Raw genomic sequence first — 26,650 nt, forward strand, 5'->3', positions numbered from 1 at the left:
TTTCAGATGTGTGCAACGTGAACCAGCAGAACAAGGCGGGATACACACCCATCATGCTGGCCGCGCTGGCAGCAGTGGAGACGCCCAAGGACATGCGCATCGTGGAGGAGCTCTTCAGCAAGGGCGACGTCAACGCTCGAGCCAGTCAGGTCAGTGACTGCAGGTCAGAAGGTAGAGGCAGGGCACCAACAGCCACCGCTCATAGTTCAGGTTTCAGGGAGACGAAGGGCGTGATGACAAACCAAGGGCCGACTTTCTGTTTATAAACCACAGCAGGTTAAAGTTAACGAGGCTTAAATTAAGAGTTTATCAGTGTTAGTTTTTTAAAAGGTTTCCATGAGTTAATGAATTAGAACAGCAGATGGAGCACAGGAGTCTCCGCTAACCATGCAAAATGTTTTATCATAAAGTTTAATTTTGGATGTACTCTTTACCCTGTAGTGGGAAAAATTGTACTTTGGTGCCCCTAAGTGGTAAAAGAAGGGAACTGTTTGTATTTTTGACACACGGGTGAGGGCTGTTCTCTCTGGGTGGATGTTTACTTGCTCATATTTACAGCAGTAGAGTTGTTTATTTGTATTTTTAGTTTGGGCTGCAGCTGTTTTCTTTCTAGCAAACACTACAGTCACAGTGACAATATTTGTCCTGTTCCCAACCAATAATAATAATTGGTTGGGTTAATTTACTGTATATTGATCACATGAATATTTTGTATCACAGGAAGCCATTTCCATCTTCCCCTCACACTTTACACGAGTTCATTTCACCATAGATGTTTAATAATCAGACTTTCATTGTAGTTCGCTAACTGTTTTTTTTTGTTGTTGTTTTTAATCCATTATGTACTGATAACTTTGCGTAACCACATACTTTATACAAATCCCCATTTTAGGTTCGTCTCCAACTTATTTATTTTTGTTCTAAACCCAGAAATATTAAAACTACAATGATAAAAAAACATAGAAAAGCAGCAAATCCTCACAGTTGAGAAGCTGGAATCAGTGATATTTTTACTTGATAATTAATCAGTTTAGGGCAGAAACACAGTTAGCCGATAAGACAGAATATTATTAGGCAGTTGTTTTGACATTTAATTCATCGTTTTACTCATTTATTATGCAAAATTTCTCTGGTTCCAGACTCTCATATGTGGTTTTTCCCCGTTTCATAGAATTGTAAATTAAAATTTTCTGGGTTTTGGATAAAAACAGAAAATGGCCGAGAATGAAAACACTTGTTAGTTGCAGCCTTCAGTTTGTTTTCTGACTTGTCAGGTAACTGTTTCAGTATATTTGCATTAATTTTCCCGGAGCAGCGTAAACTTAAACTGTGCTAAAGAAGGCTGTAGTTTGGATTTATGACATGGGGAACGGATAGCCTGTCGAGATCATTATAATCAATAATAAACTTTATTGACACAGCACTTAAAAACAGTCACAAAGTGCCTTACATGGTTAAACCAGAATTAAAACATTTCAGGAGGGAATGAGGCAAATCAGACAATTTACAAAAATCAACAATAATATAAGATTAAAACAATAATAATGAAATAATGATAATGACTGTAGGACATAAAGCTGTGCTGGCTTTAATAAAAATCTGTTTCCTGTCCCTGTTTTAGGCTGGTCAGACGGGGCTGATGCTGGCGGTCAGTCACGGCAGGATGGACATGGTTCGGGCCCTGCTGGCCCATGGGGCCGACGTCAACGTCCAGGACGACGAGGGCTCCACGGCGCTGATGTGTGCCAGCGAACACGGGCACGTGGAGATCGTGAAACTGCTGCTGGCTCAACCCGGCTGTGACGCCACGCTCAGTGACAGCGTGAGTAACTCGTGAAGGGGCATAAGGGGTGGAACTAAGCACAAGTACAAAATGGAGGTACTATAGTATTTTGTTTTCATGCTACTTTAAACAAACATTACTGCATTTCAGAGGGGAATATTGTACTTTTTACTATAATTATTTGATAACTTAAGTTACTTTAAAAACCTATGAAGAGCTTCTAAAATAGGTTTTGTTATGAATTGGTACCCAACACTTCATATAAGTAGAGCAGAGGCGAAGTCAAATGACAGAAGATTTATTTGCAACTATTTTGATAATCATTTAAATAATTTTTCATGGAAAAAAATTTAATCTCCTGCTTTTCCTTTTGTAAGTTTCATTTATTTTTAATGTTGAGGGTCGGACTGTTGGTTCGACAAAATAAGCATTGTGAAGGTGTCACTTGTCCTCGGGGTAACATTTCTGATGATGATGTCACATTTTTTGATTGAATTTTTACAATCAGTCAATGCATGTATAATTGTACATTAGTTGCAGTCCGATACAAAATAGTTCAAAATGAGCTCCATTTCTAACAACTACAACAGTAAATCCTACTTTTAAATTAATACATGAGGAATAATGAGGAATCTAATGTATTGAGGATATATAATAACACAGTCACGGTTTACTGCTTTAGGTACTTTTACTATTAATACTTAAAGTACATTTTTGTGATTATACTTACATACTTTTACTTCTACTAAAGTAAAGGACCTGAATACTTCTTCAACACTGGGGTGGATACTAACCGAGCATTACTGACCTGAAATAAGTGACGATAATCAATCCATGAATTTATTCAGTGAATATTAAGGCCTTAAATTGTAAAAAATGTTTAACATTTGTTCACTGAATACTGACTGATTGCTGTCTGACAGGTTTTATTTTCAGTTTCTCCTTCTTCTGCTTTAACCTTGTTGTCTTCTTTCAGGATGAGAGCAACGCCCTGTCCATCGCTCTGGAAGCAGGACACAAGGACATTGCAGTGTTGCTTTATGCACACGTCAACTTCTCCAAAGCCCAGTCACCGGTACGTCCTCGTCTCTCCCTCCAGTTTAAAACCACCCTGTTCTTCTAATTTCACATCCGTTTACATGTTGACTGTTACACGAGGCGTTTACATGTGTGTTTGTGTACATCTGTATTCTAGGGGACCCCTCGACTCGGCAGAAAGATGTCACCAAGTCCCACTCGGAGGGGCATGTTTGATTAGAGGCCCCGCCTCTCCCTACAAACCCTGCGCTGCTATTGGTTCATGCTGAACGATGCCTTACCCACAGCTGGATGAGGGACTTAATCCCAAGCACCAACCAACCAATGAGATTTCTGGAAATGTTTTTTATTTATGCGCACCCTTTCTTCCATGAGGAGCTGAAAGTGCCCTTTGAATATGAATGTAACCAGCCGGTGCCTCAAGTCCCCTCAGATTCTGTGTCTCCAAACAATCAGCAAACCAACACAAACATAAAATGTTTCTAAATGCCTTTTTTTTTTTTTTCATAGATTTTTTTTTTTTCTTTTTGCAATTTGACAACCTTTTTTTAAAATTATTTCTAAAGCTCAATGTTGATCATTCAAGAGCACCAAAACCTCTTCATTTGTGATTTTTTTTTTTTTCTTCTCCCCCCCCCCCCCTCTCTCATCAGAGTATACAGATGGAGGATTATCCACCCACATGTTAGAGGAAATATTTCCTGTATATATTGCTTGCCTCGACATCCTGGTCTCACACATGCGCCCAGCTCTACAGTACATGTACAACTAGACGTAATCTAGACTGGAGAAATTGTACTTTTATATAAATCCTTTGTATCTATTTAAAAAGATGAATCACAGTATTTTGAATATTTCCTATTACTACTTAACAACCCATGAAGTTATATATTTATCAAAGTATAGTTTTTAATGCAGATACTGTATATGTATTTCATTGTACATACGCAGGTCACTAGAGTTTAGTTATTCTCCCTTTTGTCTACGTGTCAACTTTCTTTCCATGTCTGTCCATGTCTCGTGTAATATAAGCTCTGTCCTCTAGTATTCATCAAGGTACTGACTTTCATCCTCAAATGAGAATTGAAGTGCCTGAGACTTTGCCATATAACAATAAACACCAGTTAAAGAATATATCAGTGTCCTGTCTTCATTGATGACCCACAAAGCTTAAAGGTCCAGTGTGTAAGTTTTAGTGGCATCTAGTGTGGAGGGTTGCGAATTGCAACCAGCGACTCGGTGCATTCACGTGCTCCTCAGATGGTCCCATTTCCCGAGTTGTGAAGTCGTTCTTCTGACTTCAGTGTGTGTTCATGTGCTCAAGTCTGAATGTGGAATCAACATGGATGCTACTACAAAGATGTGTTGGATTAGCATTATCAGAGCATATAAACAACACGCAGACATCTAGTTCGCTCTACATGGAAAGAAAACTGTTATTATAACCTTATTACATGATGACATGTTTGAAAAATATGTAATGCAATACGTGTTTTTGCACAAATCAAAGTTCTGAATACATCTTTGCGTCCCATGTATACTTTATTTCTCTTTTGCCATAAAGATTTAAGAAGGAAAAATGGACACCACATCAATGCACAGCTCGCTCCTCCCTTCCCAAGTGCAGGAGAAAGTACGGTGGCCGATATGCTCTGCTCCATTTGTCCAAATTTCTCCTTATTTCTTACTAGTCAATGACTACTACTATTACGAACGTTACTTCTTGTAGTTGTTCTTGGTGCGTATTCAATGTAGTGACAAGACTTTTGTCCGCTACTGTATAAACATGGCGGCACAACATAGCAACTTCCATGTAAGGAGGACCCGCAGTGTATGTAGATAGAAATGGCTCATTAGAAGGTAATAAAAACATAGTGGTTCATAATGTAAGGTCTTTATACACCACTGAAAACATTGTTATGTATATTTTATTGCATTTCTTTCAATAGATCCTCCTTAATATTGCACACTGAACCTTTAAGTAAATATTACATTTAAGGGAAATAAAACTGCCTTGAAAATCATGTTTCCAGTTGTTTTTCTTGCCTCATGGAAAAACATTTTTCTAGGTTTCATCTATAGTTTTCAGTCTCTTCTGTGACTGCTGGGTTTCTAAATGCTTCTCAATATATGTTTAGCAAAAAAGCTAAAAGCTTTTGCAAAACTACAACACGAGACACCCATCCAGATACACTGATCATATGGACTCTCCCAAGGAGGCGACGGATCATTAATTAATGATAATTAATTAACATTAAACACATCTTAGACGATGAGAGATGCAATGTTTTTAGACCATAACACACTCTGGAGAACACAGCATTAAATGAACACATGCTGTCAAGTAAATATATATATATATATATAATCAAAAGAAACTATTTCAATCAAAAACAAAACGATACCCACAACGAGTTCCCAACCTACAGGAGTAAAACAAAATATGAATTCAAAAGGCAAAGATAAACCAGCTACAACCTTCCTCAGTAATAATTAAATTTGCTTCTAATGAAGACTTCAAACAAACTTATGATTCACAGCCGGTTGAGATTTGTATTCATAAATCTACAGTATGTCAGTGTTTGAGTTGTGTACTTACATTATTCTAGATATTTCCAACAATTTTCAAACCAGAGAAATCATTAATTTTAATCAAGGTAAAGGTGCAGTTCAACAACTACCATGATCACATGCTACTTCAAGTCAAACTACTACTTTTAGTTTTGGATGTAAGAGACCCCTAGCAGCTGAAATGACAAACTGTGCATGTTTTTTGTGAAGGAAGAAATGGCACATTAATTTTATGATGAATGAAAGCTGAATTCATAGATTACACCCTTTCTCAGTCTGGCGTTACTAGATGTTATAAAACTGTACTGCCTCAGTAAGTGTTTATCATTATGTGTAACTTATAGCCAAAAAAGTTACATCAGCTAAGGGTTTTCTCCAACAGGAGTAGGAAGTGAGGTTAGTTACTGTTAACTTGGTTTTAGTGAATGAGTTTCTGGAGGTCCGAAATCCGACTGCTGAGTCAGGCAGGTCAATGGAGACTGTCAATGGCTGTTTTCTGACTGGACGGTTTCCTAAGGGATGGAAAGAGCAACAACAGTTAAATAAGTGTCATAAACATATACAGTCGCAGGGGAAAGTATGTGAACGTTTTGGAATTACCTGGATTTCTGCATAAAATGGTCATTAAATGTGACCTGATCTTCATCTACGTAGACAAACACGGTCTGCTCAAACTAATACCACACAAACAATTATATGTTTTCATTTCTTTATTGAACACACCGTGTAAACATTCGCAGTATGTTTGTGAACCCTTTAATTAATAATTTAATTTAAGAACTGGTTGACCCTCCTTTGGCAGAAATAACCTCAACTAAACCTTTCCTTTAGTTGCAGATCAGACCACAACAACAGTCAAGAGGAATTTAGGACCATTCCTCTTTACAAAACTGTTCCAGTTCAGCAATATTCTTGGGATGACTGGTGTGAATTGCTATCTTGAGGTCATGCCACAGCATCTCGGGTTGAGCCACTCCAGAAGCCATTCTGTTGTTGATTTTCTTCTGTTGAGCTTCAATTGGCGGACAGATGGCCTGACATTCTCCTGCAAAATTTGTTGATTAACTTTGGAATTCATGTTATTCAGTGAAAGCAACCGATCCAGGCCCCGAGGCAGCGAAGCAGCCCCATAACCATGATTCCCCCTCCACTATACTCTGTGGTCGTGCAGTCATCGTTGCAGGACGGCCACAGCTAGGGAGAGTATGAACAGTGCTGAACTTTCTCCATTAATAGACAGTTTGTCTTACCGTGGACATCAAGGCTTTTAGAGATACTTTTGTAACCGTTTCCAGCTTCATTTAAGTCAGCAATTCTTAATCTTAGTTCTTCTGAGAGCTCTTTTGCTCAAGGCATACTTCACATTAGGCAATACTTCCTGAGAATAGCAAAATTAAAACTGATGTGTGTTCTTTACCGGGCAAGGCAGCTCTAACCAACATCTCGTCTCATTCACATACTTTTTCTACCCTATAGTGTGAATGTTTACACGGTGTGTTCAATAAAAACATCAAAACATATAATTGTTTGTGTGGTATTAGTTAAAGCAGACTGTGTTTGTCTATTGTTGTGACCCGTATTTATCAAGCTTCTCAAACTGCCATGTTTGTGCTGAGAATTCATGAAATTTACACGTACTTTCTAACTTAGGGTTAGGGGTATAAAAGCAAGTTTTCAAATTTATTTATGCTAAGAATCACTCTTACTCTCCCAGTTATTTAAGACAGCTCGAGAGGTCTCTCAGGTGGTTATGGGGTTGCCAAAAGAGGTTTGTGATGGCACTGTGGGGACAGAGACATACACAAATCTTTCAGGAGAGGAATAATGTTTCTGAATTATTTGACAATTCGCAGTTCATTATACAGTATCGTTTGGACAGAGCAGGAAGTATCTTTGTCAGCGAGCTGGTGAGGGACGTAATCTCACCACTGACTTTACACAGCAATGCGCTTTTTACTAAATTGAAGGTTGTGACAACGCTTTTTTTTTATTTGCCACAGGGAAAATGCAGCAAAGCAATGCTGAGACGCTGAGGGCCATCACAACAATCAATAAGCTGAATTGTCATGGAAACAATTATGGCACCTACAGCTCCACATATTGTCACACATTTTTTCATTTTCTCAACAACACCCCGTGTAATCCAACAGAAACACAATTCATGCAAATAGCCGGCTTCCCAGGAGTAGCAGGCGCGATTGATGGCACTCATATAAAGATCAACTTTCTTTACTTTTTTTCTCCATGTGTATGTCATGATGTATTCTCTTGAAAATTCTTGATTGTCAAATGTCTGTTAATGTAAACGAATTTCACTATTCAATGTGATTTTATCTGAGAATATTATTATATTCCTTAAATAAGGAAATCTGTTCATTGGTTCTTGCCTAGAACACCATCCAAAATCCCATTTGCGGCACAGGAAAGTGTCATGAATCAGCTCTAAGACTGACACTTCAGCTTTAGTCCTACACTTCACTCAAATTAGGAATATGATGCTTGATAACTAACTTTTAAGCACAGCTTTGAGCCAAAATTTCTTTTACCCTTAAGTCGATTCTTAGCAGTGTTCTTATGAGTAATTCTGAGAAGCCTGATAAATACACGCACATTTTATGACCAATTTATGTAGAAATACAGGTAATTCCAAAGAGTTGACATCACAGACTGTAAAAAAAAAAAAAAAAAAAGGTGCAACTTTAGATAAGAGATCTTTTACATTAAAGAGTAAATGGTATTATCTCCAAACAAACATTCAAGACATTCATTCTCACAAAAAGTGTGAAAACTTATTTTGTTGTTTGATAAGTTAGCAAAGTCCTGAAGTTTGAAGTCCTTTAAATGACAAAATGAAAGACTCTAGTAATTTAAAATAAGGTAAATGATGAGTTTTAGTTAATGTTTTCTCTCTAAAATATAAATATATACTGAGCCTCATGCAAGAACCACTCATGCAAAAAAATTTGTTCTTAAGTGGACATTCACCAATTCTCTCGTATTTTCTAATGTCTCTATGGCACTAACGCAGTTTACGAATGGTCCAGATATCTTGTAGGGTTCATGTTTTTTTGGGTTGTAAATGTCATTATTTTGAAGCAATTTTGAGTTTAAAAAATCCTATAAATATTACACTTCATAATTCTATTGATATTATCCTGTTTGGATAATTGGATCATTTTAAAATGTATTCATAAAGCCAAACGATATCTCCACAATATCAAACTGCAAAGCGACTTAAATGACGCACTAACTTAAGCTTAATTTGTCTCTGTATATTATAAGGTCAGCTGGAAGTGTAATCTTTTGGATGTCAGGCCCTTAGAGGAGAGTGGCAGCATGCAGAAATCTTGGCAGAGACAGATGAATGGCTGTTACCACGGGCTGTGCTTCTGCACATGTGAAACTTGTTTAGAGCTGCCGCTCCGCAGAGAGACACACCGATCCAACCTTGTTCCCTTAATTTTACTGAGGATGTTGCTATAAATGACATAATTTCCTTTATGGATGTCTCCAAACTCGTGTAGTTCTTCTTTTTACTCTTCAGTGTCATTTTCATGAATGAACACATCCTGACTGGTGTTAATTGTGCTAATTTACAATTCTCATGAACACACAGATGGTAGTCATCATGTTTACGTGAGTCATTTACACACTGAATCTGACACGAAAAAAAAAAACTACGGGAAGGTTCTGGTAAGAATATGAAAATGTTCTTGCATGTTCTCCATTGTTTAGCCTCGTTTCCACCAAAAGTATCTACTTTTCAGTGAAAAGCACCCTATGTAATCCTACATTTAACATAAGGGCTTTATTTTTTCCACCAGAGCCCGTTAACAGTTCTTGCACGATAATTTAGCAAGTTTCCACAAGACACTTCTGTTTTTAAGTAAACTGTGCTCATAAAGGAAACTGAAACAGATCTTTCACAAACAACACCGCCCCCTGCAGACCAAGTAGGTGAATTACAGGATCCAAACAAACCTGTGCAGAGGCACGTGGGTGCTGCCGGACCCGGCTCCAGTCCTGGAGAGTTTGTGTTTCGGTGTGGGACGGGGTACAAGGCCAAGATCGCCCGGTCTGTAGCGGGCCAGCTCGAACTGGAAACTCAAAGCTGGATTCAGGGTCCCTGCTCTGTACAGACACAATAAACAGCTCGATGGTGACTCTTTTTTTTTTTCAATCTGCTGAGACCTTTATTTCTTTGTTGCAATTGGGTTATAAAAACCTCTCACAAAGAAACACACTTAAACATGCCATCAAGCATATTAAAGTCATAGATTATTTCTATATGTAGGTAATGGACACTATCGTCTCACAGTGTGGTGCACAATGCAGATCAAAGAGCCCTTGAAAAACACGGTCGGAACACACAACAACAGACATTATCCACTGAGAGAGTGATTTTATGACCTGGCTGCTGCAGGGTCAGAGGTCTCCCACTCATTCAGATGGTTGTTCTCAGGGGTGGAATTGGTGAGTGTGGGTCCATCCAAGACCACCAGTAGCTTCTGCATCAGCGGCTTCCACTGGTGGACCACCTCCAAGTCCTGCTCAGTGGATGCCTCCTGCAGCAAACAGAGCCAGCATCAGGGTAGGGTAGGAGCAGGATTCATTTTGTTTAACCAGAAACAGTTGCTATATCGCTCTCGTCAAAGCCACCAGACTCCATAATTAAACAGAATTTTACCTCTCAGAACACAGTAGTTTATGACTTTGTTGTTTTTGTTTGTTTGTACTGATGTGTGACTCTGGTGTTTTAAAGGGTTAAAAACACCCCAAAAAAGTCCCTCTGTAGGAATCCTTTCTTTAATGTTGTCAGACACTTAATAATAATCTGAGCTTGTCTGTGGCAAAAGCAAGCACTTTAGTGGACCTACTTTGACAGAGCATAATTGCCCACAAGGATTACGCCGCAGCCCTGTTTCACTGCTGCCGACTGCAGCGTGTTTGCTCAATACTGGACCAATTTATTTTTTTAAATATTGTCACAGTTAGTCACTTAGACACAAAAACATGGGACAATATGATGACGGTAGAAAAATAGCTAAGTTATTGTATGATTTGTTAAACATTAACATGGTTTGGTAAATAAAGGTCTATTTATTGTTCTATTGTCCTAGTGTGGATTTTTCCTGTAGTGCCAGCATGTGTTCTAGTTTCGTTAAGCTCCTTTTTTGTCATAGAAACATAGCAGCGGGGAAAAAATGTATTCATCAATAGACAAAAAAAAAATTGTCCTTAAATAAGATACAATTCTGCCACTGGCCTGACATGGGGTGTTCAGGGTCCGGACTTAGTTTTACCATCAGGGCTTGTCTGAGAGCGACTGCTGCTTCTTGCATGATGCTCTTCATCCTGCTTCTCCTCCTCCTTTCCTCTTGTAGCTCCGCCTCCAGTCGACTCGCCTCGGCTCTGTATTTGCTGCACTGCTCAGATAGCGAGGACCCGTTCTGTCTGAAAACACAACACTGACAGTGACGCTGTATTCACCGTGTGTTTGACTGCGCATCAAGAGGTCTCTGGTGTAAATCTGGATGCCCCCTGAGCCACTTTAATGATATTTCCCCATAGACGTTCTTTGCGACTTCTGACCCATAGACGACAGTAAAATGCAATCAGTTCTCATTACTTATGTGTTTACTTCCAGCACCATGAGTTAAGAAGCCTCTGTCTTGTAGTTAATGCACTGCTAAATTCAGATCTTTTATTCCCCAATGTTGTCCAAACTAATTTTGGTTGTCACGCCTGAAAATCACAGTTTGATGCTGTCTGTCTTTTTTTGCACAGTGTCTGTAGCTGGTACTTCAAATGAAAAACTTCCACGAATTGTCACTGAGCTTCACCTTTCACCGTTCTTACTTTTTAATATCTGTTTTTCTTTGTGCAAAATTACTGTTAAAAATGAAATTACACTAAGTTACTGTATCTACTTAGGTTATGTTGGCCAGAGCTGCATTCAATGAAGTCCTTTTAGTTAAGAGTGTGCTTCAGTGTTCCTGTATGCTCTAGCCTTTTCTTTGTTGTGTTTGTGTGTGCAAAAAGGTATGTTACTAGTTATTTTAGCTCTAAACTGTTTGTACCTCATTTATGGCACTTAATTGTACTACTAGGCCATTTTGATAATATATGGCTCTTTTTTGTGTTTGTTAGTATCTACTGGTATTCCTTTAATTCCTTTATCATGTTTTTTATTCAGTCTTCAGTTATTATTTTATTTCTTTATTTTTTATTATATTTGTTGTACATCTGTAGTTGAAACTTTTTTATTACATCTGACTTATAATTGTTTTTGTTGCTATTCCGCATCCTGCTTCCATCCTTTTGTGTGATCTTAGTCTTTTATTTCTACTACAATTTAAGATAATAATTTAAATGTGAATGAGTGATAACTGAATCTACTGACAGCAGCAGCCTAGTTTAAAGAGTTGTGCTGCCAGTTTAAAAATAAAAAACTGTGGATTTGTTTCGTTTTTCTAGAAACATTGTGGATTTGTACTGTCTATAAAGCATAGATATTAGAGATATTCTTGTTAATTGCTCTGAACACTGACATAAATGGATCAAAAATGAGTCAGTGGTGCAGACAGTAGAGACAGAGTAAACTTTGACCTGAGTGCCTTCATCTCAGCCAGGACTCCTGTGTGTTTGGTCTGAAGCTGCTCGAGTTCTTGCCGACAGTGTTTCAGCTCCGCTTGCAGCTGCTGACATTTTTCTGTAAGCTGCTCCACCACCTGATGGAGAGAAGGTGTCCAGTGTTTTTAGAGAATGAAATAGATCAGGAGTCACCAAAAACATACAGATTCATTATCTGGAGAGTATGAATATCTGCAGCACAATACAGATAAATTGGGTTTTCAGGCTTGTCAATTGTTAGTCAAGGAATCATCCTCTGGGGACCATAATTATCCACACAGTATCCTTACAGAGACCCCACTTGTAAATGGGAAAAAGCTGACAGCTTCTGGCCGGGGTACCTGTTTCACAATACATTCAGCCACATCAGTTAATCATTGTTATTTTAAATCATCTGGAAAAAAGATTTTGATCTGTCCTCACAAGAAAATGTAGTTTTGTGTGATTGGAGTGAACAGTAAGAACACTATATTAATAGCACCAAGTTTAAAAATGTTTTTCAATATAGCACAATACACAATAAGAATCTACAGATACCATATTTGATGCTTTAGTTGAATAGATCTTACAATTACAAGGTCATTCATAACACTTACAACTCATGTATGCAAACATCAACACCAACTGGATCCGATCCGAGCAATGAATAGATTATCTTTTTATTAGTGGAAAAACGTATCCATGAAGGCTTTCTCTTACCTTTTCGCGGATGCAGCTCTTGCGTGACGTCTTGCTGAGCATTTGCTCCAGGATGTCCACATCCACACTGAGCCGACTCTTACGGTCCCGCAGGGCAGAGTTCTCCCCCATTAGGACCTGTACCTGTGCTGACAGCTGGCTGAACTGAGCCTTAACCTCCGTGTTCTCCTGAAGGGCCAACCTGGTCGCCTCCGGGACCTTCTGGTCCACCAGGTGCTGCACCTCTGCCGCCATGGACGCCACGTGGCTCTCCATCTCTTTCTCCATCCTTTTGTGTTTGGGAACAGGACAGAGGAAAGTAAATAATTTAGGCATAGTATATTTAATAATACTGAATGCAAGCCATGTGATGTAACCTTGTACAGCTTTTTACCCTTCAATTAAAAAATCCCTGGAATTTTATGCTACCACTGTACCTTTCTGCCATAATTGTCAGTTTTTTATTTCTTCATAGCTAGGATAGGATATACTTGTAGGCTAAAATTACAGATATAATGCTGTCATTATATCAGCTGTCTCAACCTCTTCTTTTCCAGCAGTGCTTTCATCTCCAGGCTGTGGACGGCAGCTTTCTGTTCCTCCCTCTGACTGGCCAACTGCTTCTCCAGAGTCTCCATTTTTGACATCAGCTGCTCCTTCTGCTTCTGAAACTCCTCTAGACTAGCAAGCCTCGCCGCTTGGAGGAGTAGAGAGGAGAGAAGAAAGTTAAACCTTAGTGGTTCCACTTTCTGAGGTTTAAAGCAACCAGTGCATTTGTTTCTGCAGCCAGTTTGTGTTAAATGCAGTGTAGAGGTTTGTTAAACTGTTCCGCCATCTGGTTTGTTGCCGTGATGATTGAATGTACGTTATAATGTGTTGATGTTACAAATCCAATGAAACTAATTACCACCAATGTAGTGAAAAAGCTGGCTAGAAATAAATTGTTGTCATATTTCCATACCGTTTATGTCAGTGTGTCAAAGTTTTACAAAGATTAATCTCAAACTTAGGTGTCTATAAATAAACATTTCTGTCTACTAAAATGTAATAATATGTTTTGGGCTGGAGGCTTGTATTTCAGGATGTATTTCAATAGGTGTCTGAGTGGCATAACTAGGGCTGGGTGATATGGCCAAAAATGTTATCACGGTAAAAACATTTCATACTATTTGATATCGATAATTATCACGATAAATGTATAGGGCGGCGCAGTGATGCAGTGGTTAGCACTGTCACCTCACAGCGAGAAGGTTGTAGGTTTGAACCCTGGTTGCCCCGGCCTTTTTGTGCGGAGTTTGCATGTTCTCCCCGTGTCTGCGTGGGTTCTCTCTGGGTGCTCTGTCTTCCTCCCACCGTCCAAAGACATGCGGGCTAGGTTGATTGGTGACCCTAAATTGTCCTTAGGTGTGAGTGTGAGTGTGACTGGTTGTTTGTCTATGTGTGGCCCTGCGATGGACTGGCGACCTGTCCAGGGTGTACCCCGCCTTTTGCCCGATGTCAGCTGGGATTGGCTCCAGCCTCCCGCGACACTGTACGCAGGATAAGCGGTTGACGATGGATCACGATAAATGTCAAATCATTATTTCAGTTAATCATTTGAGTTTAAAGGCTGATTTTTGCTCCTGAGTGAAAATTGAAGAAACCAGATGGTTAATTACAGTGGATCACTTCACAAATCTGAGGTAGAACATTCAAAACAACATGAATTCAACATTTATTGACAATATATTGATCATTTGTTATATGGTTATTGAGGAAAATTATATTGCGATAACTATCATTATTGTTTTATTGCCCAGCCCTAGGCATAACTTGATTTATTAATTTCCATTTCCCATCTGCCACCCTGTTGGAAATTAATAATAATTTCACGCTATGGGAAAAGCACTGTTCTTCGACACAGTAGTAGTTTCTCAAGTAAATAATTACGTCTCAGTTTTATGTGGAAAAACATCAAATTGAAAAATCATGTCACCTTCAACATGCTATAGTAAGAGCTGAACTCAACCCTTGTTTAAGCCACAGAGATATTCTGTCTCACCAAGTGTCATGTTTTCTGTAGTGAGTTCTTCAATCCGTTCTTGAAGCTCTTGACTCAGCCGACTGTGCTGCAGCTGCAGGGCGTCTCTGTCCTTATCAGCAGCCTGCCGCTGACTCTTCAGGTGCTCTGTCAGCTCGTCCGCCTCGTCCTCCTTTACCTCCAAGCAGCGTTTCAGATACTCTACACTGTCCTTCTTCTGTGTCTCCAGTGAACTGTACTGAGAGGTTAAGTCCTTCTTCTGCCTCTCTAGTTGATCATATTTCAGCTGGTATCTGGAGGATGAAGAAGGTCAAGCAGTCAAGTGTTAAGGATAATATTAGTCTTCTCTATATTGTATGTACAGTGGGGTGATGTGTATCTTCTTCAATATTTCTGGCAAAGTGGATGCCATACAGTACAATGCTGCCTTACAAAAGGCTGTGATAGTTTGTAGTTTGCCACTTTTATAGTTTATAGTTAATTTTTAGATGCTTTTGTCCAAAATGACTTACAATAAGTGCACTCAACCTTAGTAGAAACAAGAACTAGGGGTCATCAAAAACTGTAGGTGCAGCCCTTTGAATTGTGATTGAAACTGGTCTGAAGTGCACATACTTTCACTTCAAGATAGTGATAATTCTAGGTTCCTATATTTGGAGTTGGCCCAACAGAAATTCAATTGTATTATAACGTTATAAACTGAAAAGTAACTAACTTAGAGAGTTAACAGCTGTTCAATAAGGTATTGAAAGGTCGTGGAGTAAGTAAGTAAGTTACCATAAATTGGAAACACTCAGGTAAAATATCTCAAAATTATATTTAACGTTACTTGAGTAAACTTCCCACCACTGGTTATATGTTATGGCTAACGTTAGGTATCTGCATTATGGGTGGACACTTTTAAGCTAACGTTAATGTCAAAGTGATAATATCGCGAGCAAACAAATGACCAGCTAACACGAAAGCACAATGCAAATCACGTAGAAGTTGGACTGAAGGAATTTTTTTAAAATGAACTTAAATGTGAAAAACAACAGTAACAAAGTTATCTACAAACCGTTTACTTATATAAACATATTATTACATCATTTGCAGTAAAGTAACTTGTGAAACAGGCTCACCTCTCCAACTGCTCGTTTAAATATCGTATTTGAATCAGATATAAATCCTTCTCTTTGTCGTCTGAAGCTGTTTTATCTGCAGGAGTCGCCGAACTCTCATATTTCGATGTTTTCTTGACTTCATCTTGTTTGTCGCCGATTTTCTTATCCTTCTTTTTGGGCATTTTGTCAGAGAAAGTTGGCTAAAAGTTTTCGCGGAGGACACCGGCGGAGAAACTAAACTGCGCTGTTGCTAGGCAATGCTGCCTTCAAGGACTCCTCGGAAAGTATATCCTCACACAGGAACTGAGCTGCATGAAAATGTAATAATGTGGACCGAGTATTCATTCTTTTATCGGCCTTTTAACAAATATTGTATAGCGCAAATATGTATTACAGTTATAGTGTTTAATTACATTTTTGATTGGTCTTTATAACAATATTTTTGAATGATTTACGCGCTCTGGTAAATTTGATACAGCGAAATCTGATCGTTTTAAACAATCGCCAAATTTGGCCACACCCGATTTAGCTAAAATTAAGTTTATATTTTTTTCCAAAATTTAAAATGATATGATGAGAAATGAAAAAAAAAGTTATATAAAAGTAAATAATAAATAAGACAAAATGACACAATAACTTAAGTTCTTTACTTATTTGGATAACTTCACTTCCTGGTTGTGTGTACTGGGAAAGTACCCAAAAGAAATAAAATAAACAACTGAGTCTCTGCTTATTTGTTTTTTATTAGCTATTATGAAATTCATCCACCTACCCGTTAGTGTGGCCAGGACCCTACCCATCTGATGGTTTCCTACTCAGTGGTGGCCTTGGGTGGTGTGAGCCAGTATTGCATGAAAATCTTGCCTAGTTGCAGCCATTCATACCAGCTGTTGCTGTGAGAAAAACATCATCTTTTAATTATGCACTGACCTTGCTGCTGTTTCACTGTAGCTTATAGCTCAGACAGCAGTCATGCTAATAGAAAGGTTAAATGTGTTAAATGACATCCTTCTTTACTGCATCATAATCTATCATTATTACCTCATGTTATCGAGGCAATTAAACTCAGTGTTGTAACCCTGCTTTGAGTTACCTTATAGCACCAGGACCTCAGCCAATCAAGTGTAGCAGTTATTTATCTTGAGCGGGTGATTGTAAATGCCTGCTTTTTAATTGGTAACTTTTCATTCCCCCTCCATTTGGCTGCACGGGTTTTTAATTGGGTGCCTGTGTGTTTCATCTCACTTCACTCCCTGCCTATAAATCCACTTGGTTGACTGACTGACCAGTGTGGAGGTTAATTCGGTTTCAGCTCAGTCAAGCCTAGCATATTAACAAGGCAATGTATAAATTCACCATGTAGCATATCATCCGCCATGAAAAAAAGAGCTACTGTAAGTGTATTTTAGCAGGATGCTAAAATATATTTACTACAACATTTCTTTACCACATTATTTTGTCAGGAATGTGTCTCAGCAGCTACCCACACAGACTTTTGTGCTTCCAGTTTTGGAGTTAAGAGGTTACAGTTAAATATGACTTTGAATCATGTTTGGCAATACCTGATTTGATTGTTAGCTGAAATGTAATTGAGTTGTATAAACTCTCATGGTAATCCTATGAGATTTAATGGGAAGATTGACTTCATCATGAATACCTATCAGATCACCGCATAACCTCTCACCTCAGACCAAGGGAAAACAGGAATTGAGAAGTTAACTTTAAAATATAATTATCATGATCTAAGATATCTAAGATCTATTTTTGTCAAAATAGCAAGTTGTTTACCACCATTTTAACTCACATTAAGCCATGTATAACACTGCCTGGTTGGATGTCACTTTAAATGTCTGGTTTGTGAATGGTGTGTGCAGAAACACTGGCGTTGATAAAGTGGTTGCAAATGCTTTGTGATTATCCTGACGCACAGTTGCTCCGGTATTTCCTAAAAATATAAGATGATGATGATGTGTGCAGATGCCGGGATTCATTTAAAATCTTTTTTTTTTGTTTTAAGTAGAAAATGTCTGCAAGGTTACAGATAGAGAATTTAAATGAGTTGTACATTTGACATTTCTTTCAACCAGGTCAGTACACCTGAGACTGAAGATTACTAAACCTTTATGTATAATGTTCTACTTCTACTCCACTAACTTTAGTTACTACTTGTTTTGCATGTTCAGATTAATAATACAAAACTTAATCAAGAAAAAAATTATGATTAATGGGTGGGTGGGTCGGGGATTATAAAGTAGCCTATTGTTAAAATTAGCTCTACTTTACTTTACCTGCTACTACATTAAAGTGATGTACACATTAATTCATTAATAATCATAAACCAATAACATAATATACATTATTCTGAAATGTCCCAATCTGCATAAAGATTATTTTAATGTTGGTATGTTTTGATGCTAATACTTGTGTTAATTATTAATGTTGTACTTCCACTTCAGTAAAAGTTAATGCATGACCTTTAGTATTTCAGCACTGTGGTACGCCTATTGCTGCCCTGTCCCCCTCTGAGGTAGTTAGGAAAACATAAATTCATATGTAACAATGGGCTTTAATTATTTATGATTTGCTAATAATCTAAGTGTGACTGCAACAGAGTGATGCCATGGCTCTGCCAGCTTCTCCCCCGCTTCCAGCTTGTTTCCTCCCACAAGTCACAGCAGCAGTAGGGCGTGGAAGGACGGTGACCTTACAGCCTCCAGCCTGGCACGAGTACAGGCTTTAACCAGCCGAGCCTGCTGCGCAAACACAGTAGCTAAAGTTCCTGGGCAGGTCTAGCAGTTGGCATCAGACTTTTTGTTGTTTCATTGTCAGTAAGGTTAGCCATGAGCAAGGACAAGCAGAGCAAGCAAGTGCCGGAGTGCACTGGACCACTGTCCCCGCCCAAAGGCCAGAAACCCCCGAGGATGCCCAAGTGCTCCCGCTGTAGGAACCACGGCTATGTGTCTCCTCTGAAGGGACACAAGCGCTTCTGCAACTGGAGGGACTGCCAGTGTCCCAAATGTAAATTGATAGCTGAGAGGCAGAGAGTCATGGCGGCCCAGGTAATCGTTATTTTACCGGTTAGCGCGGCTAGCTTAGTTTTAGCAAAAAAAAAGAAAAAAGAAAAGAAGAAGCTGTTAAACGTCAAGGCTTTGGGGTGAAATAAGTTGATTATATGGCGCGAAACAGGAAATACAACATTTAATTGTTCAGAAAACTATTTGAATTCATGTTCTCCTACTTTTTAACCCCCTGGAAACTGTTTACTTTAGTTGTTTTTCCTAATTTTCATTTGTGTACTAACAGCCTAAGCAACCTAGCTAGCTGAGTTTATACACAGCTAGCTTAATTTACACAACATCTAACTGTTTATAAATGTGTTTTATGATTATATTGCTACACTTGTTACTAACAGCAAGCAGTATAAAAATAGAAATTAGTTAACAGTTAGGCTACAGTATAGAGAGCAGCTCCTTTTTTTATTACATTTTTTTGTACATTTTTTGGTAATTTGCTTTGTAACTTTGTACTTTGTAGTAGGTCTGAATGATTTTGACTGATGGGCCTATTGCAAATGATTTGGGGGAATAATCACATAATTATTCTAATTTTCGTTGAAAAACATATTTAAATGATTATGGTGTGATTTTTGCATGATGTACCAGACACAGATGTTTTCTTTAGTCTGTAGAATATGGTGTGTGGGCCAGGACATCTCTGCAGCAGACAATATTTAATTTAAAATGGTATTTTGACACACATTTTGCCTTTAACAAATATTGCACCTCCTGCAGTTTGAAATTTGCAGTAGGCCATATTGTCATTTTGATTAATTGTTCAGCTCTACTTTGTAGCTTTAAGTAACGTTCTAGGGGTTTGTTAAACAGATGTTGTTGGGTGGGCTCACTGATAGTTTTGCTTTGAGACTAGAAGTAAAACTAATTATACATTTTAAAATGATGGCATGTTACAAACACACAGTCAGACAGACAGACAGATAGAGAGTACAAGGGAAATTTGACAGCAGCCCAGACACATGAGTCACAAAAGAAACAAACAAAAATAAAATAAATCTTAAAAAGTTAACTAAACAAGGATTTAACTTGGGCTGGATAATGTGGATTATTTTCATTATCATCATATATCAATTTCTTTTCTCTTCCCAATGCTACAAATGGATATTTATTATCGAATAGAGAATCGTGTACTAATTATGTATTATTATTATTATTATTATTTTGTGGCATTGACTTTTTATTATCAAGCAGATATTGAATCTGTATTGAGTCAGTTCTGAAAAATCAGTAGATAAGGGTGATGTTGTGTTTTATTTCCTTTCCTCCTTTCCAGGTTGCCCTGAGAAGGCAGCAGGCTCAGGAGGAGGAACTTGGGATTTGTAGTCCGTTGTCTCTGTCCGGGCCTGAGGTGATGGTGAAGAATGAGGCTGGAGCAGATTGCTTGTTCTCTGTGGAGGCACGATCTCCGACACCTACCAGTACCTCCGCTCCTTCTCTTGTTGTTGCAGGTGAGGGAATACCAACCATTATTCATTCACTGTCTGCCACACCCTCTCACTACCCTCTCACACTGCTAATGTACAGGTAAGTCAGTGTGTCCAAACAACAGCTCCCAAGAGAATGGACAGTGTATTTGGTTATGCCAAATTGTTTATAAATATAGTGGGTCTGCACATGATAGCAACCATGCAGCGGTCAGCATTCACGTGGAAAAAACATGGAAAACACAGATGAAATGGTGAAGAGCTGTTCTGCAGTTGAGTAGACAGATTTAGAAACAATTCAGGTTGACGTTTTCACAGAAATGTTTAAGCCTGAAATGAAAAGAAGAATCAGCATGAAGTGATAATTTCTGTGGGTGTGTGTAATGTTAACTGACAAAACATGCAGTTTTCTGAATGAAATGTACTCTGTTAGTGTTTGATTTGATACGCACACACACACACACACACACAATCTTTACGATCTAAGTATACACCTGGACATCATTAAATAGTAAAGTCCACTGTATTTTGTGTGACAATCTATGAAATGATCAGTACGCACCGTGTTTATGCTCCATGTGCAGGCTCTACATGGAGAACTCCTTTAATGAAGCAGATATGCCTTCTAGCTTTTACTGAACGGCCCCTTTTTATTTGTGCCTCTTTTGTAAATAAACAATGGAGGATATTCAGTTCAATTCAGTTTTATTTACATAGGACCAATTTATTACAGACAAACTGCCTTGACCGTTGGGTGTAGACAGGGGCGGTGAGAGGTTGGGGTGGGCCCAACACATAGAGATTTAAAATAATAATAGTGAGAATAATACAAATATCAATGAAAATTAACAACAGTAATAGTTGTATTCAAAGATGCTGTTCAGAAGAAAGAGTTGCCAATGTGTGAGTTGTGGATTGACATTGAATTGTTGATGTCTTGAGTGAATCTGTTGTATGTTAAAATGCTTTCATTCTCTTTGAAAAGCACAGCTGACTTAAATCGTGCTTCTGGATACACCTTCTCTTTAATTGTATAATTTAACTTTTGTTCTATGAATTATTTTTCTGAACTACTCATTGTCATAATTCAGAAGATAATTTTTATCAGTTGGAAATCCTGTTCCTGTTTCATTTTGACAGTTTAACATGCAGAACAATTCAGACTGTACAAAAACTGCAAAACCTTCAGTTTAACAGGCAGCAAAGCCACGTTCCAAGATAAGATAATCCTTTATTGATCCCCAGAGGGAACATTCGGGTTGTTGCAGCAGCACAAAGAGAACTAAGTTTTAAGTTTAAAAAAAAAGAATAATAAGTTATTTAAAACTAAAATGAGAATAGAAGTAAACTCTACAAGAGACAGTTGTATGGTGTCTGTTCAATCAATTATTTTGTTTGTTATATTTGTTCTTTATAATATAGAAAAAGTTACCCACATCAAGGGTTGTAGTGAGGTGCTAATCACTAGAAGTAGACTTGAAAGTAGGAAAAAAGCTTTGCGCACTCTGGCCCCATATGCATTTCTCTTTGCGCGTTACTCGTCTCTTTGTGCGTTGTCATCTGTTTCTGTTGTTTAGGGTCGGAAAGACTGAATTAAGTCCACTGTTAATAGTCAAGTCCACACGACAAGAATACTTTTAAAGGAACTGTAGATACCATCAATAAGAGACATGGGAAAATAAGTGAAAATTAAAGTTGATTTTGTGGCAGCAGAATGAAAGGGCATCCTTGATGTCTTTCTTGGCAGTGGTGTGGAGGCAGACACAGATATCATGTTCCCTGTCAGCCTGATAGCACATTAGGAGTTGGAATATGACTGTGGTCAAGGCTGCTCATGCCTTGCTCTGATCCTGCTTTGTGTTTATGTGAGAGTGAACTTTGGGTCTCTGGCTTGGCAACAGAGAGGAAAGACCGATGTGGAAAAAGGAGTTGAGCACTCTGTGATTCACTGATGACAAGTATTCGAACAGGGACATCACATGTCATTATCTTTGGCTTCAGTGGTGCACAGTGTCTTCATTGTGTAAGACTGAAAGATTAGGGTCTGCCTGAGAAGAATGTGGCCTTGTTGATAAGGAAAGAGCGTTAGATAATGGGTAATGATGATTTGATGGTCATGTTTGTCGTGATGGGGCAATCCACATTTCTGTATTGTGCTGGTGTGTTGTGATATGTCTGCTAATTTGATGTCAAAAACACCTTTCACCTGCAGATGGTGCTGTTGATAGCAATTTGAGCTAAGGGTGAAATGACCAGAAAATTCTTGTCAAGTTCAAGAAATATGTTTTCTTTTCCTATTGAATGATTGATCATTAGCTCTACTGCAAGCCAGGAAGTTGAATAGGTCTCATTGTTGAAGGGTGTTTTCATTGTTGATTCATTGGTTTTCAGCATCAACAAAGACAAGAAAATAAAAAATTAAACCAAACAACTAAAACTACATATAAAGTACATGAATGCATAAATCCATATTTCAGATGTAATTATGGTCAGAAAATACTGAAATCCAGTCACAAACAAGATATTTCAGACTCTGAACCGATGTTTGTTGTCTCCTCTCTGTATGTGTATTTGACCAGGGAGTCGCTCGGCGGCGTCCTCCAGCCCGTCGGCTGGCGCCCGGACTCATACTGAGGGACCATCTGACCTGCTGATGGAGACCTCCTACTACAACTTCTACCAGCCTTCACGCTACTCCAGCTATTATGGCAACCTGTACAACTACCAGCAATACCAGGTGACTATCAACAACCACTCTGCTGTTTATCAGTAACAGTCAGACTCCATTTAAAGCCTTTAAGGTCCAAAGGTATTTCACTGCAGTGTACATGTGTGGAGCTTGATTAATCGATTAGTTGTCAACTATTAAATTGTTCACCAACTATTTTGATAATTGATTAATCGGTTTGACAATTTTTTTAATGTGAAAGTAAGTAATAAAATACAAAAAATAACAAAAATAAAATGTCTATGTACAAGTCAAGTGTTTTTGTACATTTAACATTATTGTTGTCATGGTGGAAAAGCTTCTGAGGCAGCATTTAGATGAGACAATAAATCTCTTAAAAGAATGTACAAAAATATCATTTAGCATTTAACCGAAAACTTACCATAATGTACAGAAAGAAAAAATAGCTTTCTTGCAACCTGTCCATCCTGTTTTTCCATATATCTCTCATCATAATGAAAGTTTTTTCATTGGTAGATACTTAATAAAAGGCAGATATCCATCAAGTTTGCACCCAAACCCAGCTACCTTTACCAGCCAGCACTGGGAACCATGAACACTGTAAAAAAAAGTTTTAGTTTTATGGTAAAATACTCTTCGGAATATGAATTACTGTAAGTAAGAGGCTGAATTTTAGCAGCATCTGTTTAATGTTGTATGTCCTGTCTCAGAGTGGTGTTACACTATGTAGACTGATTATAGTGGTTAAACTGATGGCTGGATTAGGAGTCACACAAGTCATATGCAAGAGTTAAAAGAACAAAAAACATCCGAAAGCTTCTGAGCTAAAAGAGATGGATTGGACATAAAGTACATGATGGTCTGGTGTCATGTTTGTGTGTAAGTGTGTGTTTGTTTTTGTGTCTATGTTCGAGAGGGAACTTAACATCTAAGTTGCTTAATGCCACAGAAACAGGAGTAAAGCTACAAATCACCTCAGCATAACTTACTTTCTGTTACCTGACCACAAAACTGTCACAGTAACATGAAACCCACGTCAGTCGGTGTGCTCATCTGTGTGGATGCACAGCTGGAAGAGGTGAAAGTAGCACCAAAGTTGTCGTTTTAAAAATACTCCTTTGTAACAGATGAATTTAGCTACATTTGTGTTGAAAGGAAAAAAATCTTTTGTGGTATTCATCCACCTTGATAGAATAGAAGTATAGAGAAGAAATAGAAATAGAAGTTAGAGAAGAGTGTAACTTTCATTCACTCAGCAATGACTGCCGAGGTGTCCGTGAGCAAGACGCTCACCTCCATACAGTAGTGGGCCGTAGTTCAGTAGTTACTGTCGCGGTCATTCTCGTCAGTTTGTTAAAGCCAGCTGTTAGCCAAGAAGCTAATGGACAACTGCAGAACAGGGAGAGAGAGGTATTTTCGAAAGCTTTAAGTAACGTCATTGCCATTACTGTGTCACAGTCTAAGATGCAAAGAACATTGTCGTCCGTTGTAAACTTTGTGCGACCAGCAAAAAGTTCTACATTTATACTTAGGCTAATTGAAGCATCAGCTAAAGCAACACAGCAACGTGAAACTCAGAAAGAAACTCCGGCCCTTGCTGCCAGTGATACTTGGACTCATTGCACTCACCAGAGAGAGTGGGGTTATAGTAGGCTATCACCCAGTAGTGGGCCTAAGTAGAGTAGCTAATATTACTTTTTCAAGGAGTAGGTCTATAGCCTATGCTAAGTAACTAGTAGGTAATATTATTTCTGAGTAACTTGCCCAACACTGAGTTGACAATAAGGAACAGATAAATTGGGAATGTTTTGATTATTGCTTGTTAGAAGCTGTCAAGTTATCCGTTTAAATATGTGCAGTTTCCCCACTTGAAAGAGAATATGTCCACTCGAAGATTTTTTGAACTGGATTCCACTCCACTTTTTTATGTCTAATGTTTACTTTGACTTTATTGTCTATTGATCACTCATGTAGACTATACACACTTTGCTGTGTGAATGGTTGCTTTTTAAGTCGTCCTTATGTTAAAGTATTTGGCAAGTTATTAATTAATATCTTGTGAATTGTTGTGATAAGGTTTAGGCTATATAAGGCCTTTTCACACGGGTCGCTCCGCGCTCCTCATCAACAGACAGGCAAACAAGCGCGCCGCAAGGTAACCATGGCAACGGCTTCTGTGTGACTGTCGCGATCCCGTTAAACTGTCGCGGTCGTTCTCGTCTCACGCACACGCCCGCCCGTTGCCAGAGTTCAAACTTTTTCCTACAGTTTATCAACAGATAGAGACTGATCAGCTGTTTGAGTTTCCTGAAGTGTTTCTTTAACAGTCAGGCCACAAGGTCTTAAACAGGCAACAACCTTTGCTGTTGTCTCTTATTCATTAAAAATCATCTATTAACTTCAACTGAACTAATTTGAAAGTTAGTAGATATTTCTTCAGATACAACATTTGAGAAGCTGGAGTCAACAAATATTTACAATCTTTGCTTGATAAATGATTGATTATCAAAATCGAATCAAATAAATTAGCTGGCTGTTTGTCCTGATAAATAAAATAACAGACTTAAAGAATGCAACTGTAAAAAAGACAAAAGCAATGTGATGAAAAGTTTATGATACCCTATCTTTGCACTGAAACCTTGAATGAAATCAGATTTTATTTAAAACACAAGCAGGTGCACCTGATGTGTATGCAACCTTGTGGACATTAGAAGTTAATTTTTTTTCGGCTCTGGTAGTGATTTATAGAAACTTTTATTTCTTTGTTTTCCTTAGAGATGGATGAGAGTGTCTGCTATAATGTCGGCACTTAGGCTATAACGTAGGACACATCAGGGAGACGGTAACGAACGTCCCACCAACACACACACACACACACACAAACACACTCTTGTTTGCCCATCATGATATTCTCACTGAATTTATGCTTAAATGTATCTCTATAGTGTCAAATGAGATGAGTTTGTGCGTGAAGCAAATTAGATCCATAACTCAAGTAATTTCAGATGAGGTGTTTTGTTTTTTATGAAGCACATTTGTCCACCCCTGCTCTGTCTTCTTCACGCTCACCCCCACCACCCAATAGCAACATCTAGTTTTGGGGTCACTGCCTCCGCTAACCTGCCACCGCACAGCAGAGCCTGAATTGCAAAGGTTAATGGTATTGTCTGTCGGCAGAGGAACAAACCGCTATGCTTCAGCGCGCGAAGGAGAAAGTGAGCACATTAATGCTAATCAGTTAGCACTCTTTAGCATAATTTAGCCATCCACCTTTGTGATTTATGATATTTTCAGTGAAGTTGTCAGGTTCAGAGGGCTACGTGCGGTTATTCAAATTCAGGGACGCCTTTATTTGTATTTGCATGAAGAGCTGATTACTTGAAGAAGAGTTTCAGCGCCACAAACACACACTTGCACAATTTGTAACTAGAAATTCATTGTTACAATCACAAAAAGTGATGAAATAGCATTTATTTCATTTAATCTTAGTTTTTTTATTAGCTGAATTGGAATATTTATCGTGCCTCCACTGTTAAAAAATAAAAAGCTTTTCTTGTGTCTCCTCTACCTGTCCTAAACCTCCACAACTTAATATATATATATATATATTAAGGCTGTAATCCAATTTCAGCATCCC

The 26,650-nt window shown here is 38.4% G+C and overlaps 3 protein-coding genes across 5 annotated transcripts in view; 2 read left to right on the forward strand and 1 right to left on the reverse strand.

Moving 5' to 3' along the window:
* kank1a (KN motif and ankyrin repeat domains 1a) overlaps window positions 1-3,955 on the forward strand; it is a 65,212-nt gene extending 61,257 nt beyond the window's left edge. Inside the window, exons 9-12 of one of the 2 annotated variants that reach the window (XM_046034050.1) lie at window positions 7-149; window positions 1,622-1,822; window positions 2,760-2,858; window positions 2,979-3,955. In XM_046034050.1, the coding sequence (XP_045890006.1) occupies window positions 7-149; window positions 1,622-1,822; window positions 2,760-2,858; window positions 2,979-3,041 (506 nt within the window). In that variant the 3' untranslated portion in view covers window positions 3,042-3,955. The remainder of the gene's footprint in view (window positions 1-6; window positions 150-1,621; window positions 1,823-2,759; window positions 2,859-2,978) is intronic. The other variant, XM_046034049.1, reaches the window with a different exon arrangement.
* Window positions 3,956-4,344: 389 nt separating this feature from the next.
* Window positions 4,345-16,064, reverse strand: LOC123961042 (cilia- and flagella-associated protein 157-like). Its single transcript, XM_046036145.1, has 9 exons — window positions 15,845-16,064; window positions 14,745-15,016; window positions 13,247-13,400; window positions 12,725-12,992; window positions 12,002-12,123; window positions 10,696-10,846; window positions 9,803-9,957; window positions 9,374-9,523; window positions 4,345-5,904 (listed from the first exon to the last, which is right to left on the reverse strand). Exons 1-9 carry the CDS (start codon window positions 16,006-16,008, stop codon window positions 5,862-5,864), a joined length of 1,479 nt encoding a protein of 492 aa, XP_045892101.1. The 5' UTR covers window positions 16,009-16,064; the 3' UTR covers window positions 4,345-5,861.
* Window positions 16,065-18,538: 2,474 nt separating this feature from the next.
* dmrt1 (doublesex and mab-3 related transcription factor 1) overlaps window positions 18,539-26,650 on the forward strand; it is a 43,391-nt gene continuing 35,279 nt past the window's right edge. The window contains exons 1-3 of one of the 2 annotated variants that reach the window (XM_046034234.1): window positions 18,539-18,885; window positions 20,174-20,348; window positions 22,904-23,061. In XM_046034234.1, coding sequence (XP_045890190.1) covers window positions 18,667-18,885; window positions 20,174-20,348; window positions 22,904-23,061 — 552 coding nt within the window. In that variant the 5' untranslated portion in view covers window positions 18,539-18,666. The remainder of the gene's footprint in view (window positions 18,886-20,173; window positions 20,349-22,903; window positions 23,062-26,650) is intronic. The other variant, XM_046034233.1, reaches the window with a different exon arrangement.

The sequence above is a fragment of the Micropterus dolomieu genome, linkage group LG21, assembly GCF_021292245.1.
Source record: "Micropterus dolomieu isolate WLL.071019.BEF.003 ecotype Adirondacks linkage group LG21, ASM2129224v1, whole genome shotgun sequence".
Taxonomy (NCBI): domain Eukaryota; kingdom Metazoa; phylum Chordata; class Actinopteri; order Centrarchiformes; family Centrarchidae; genus Micropterus; species Micropterus dolomieu.

Excerpts from the sequence above, each read along its gene's own strand:
- LOC123961042 (XM_046036145.1), bottom strand. The coding sequence starts at position 16,008 with ATGCCCAAAAAGAAGGATAAGAAAATCGGCGACAAACAAGATGAAGTC. Across the intron at positions 15,017-15,844 it reads TTAAACGAGCAGTTGGAGAG|ATACCAGCTGAAATATGATC; the intron begins GTGAGCCTGTTT and ends TTCATCCTCCAG. Across the intron at positions 5,905-9,373 it reads ACCCACGTGCCTCTGCACAG|GAAACCGTCCAGTCAGAAAA; the intron begins GTTTGTTTGGAT and ends TCCATCCCTTAG.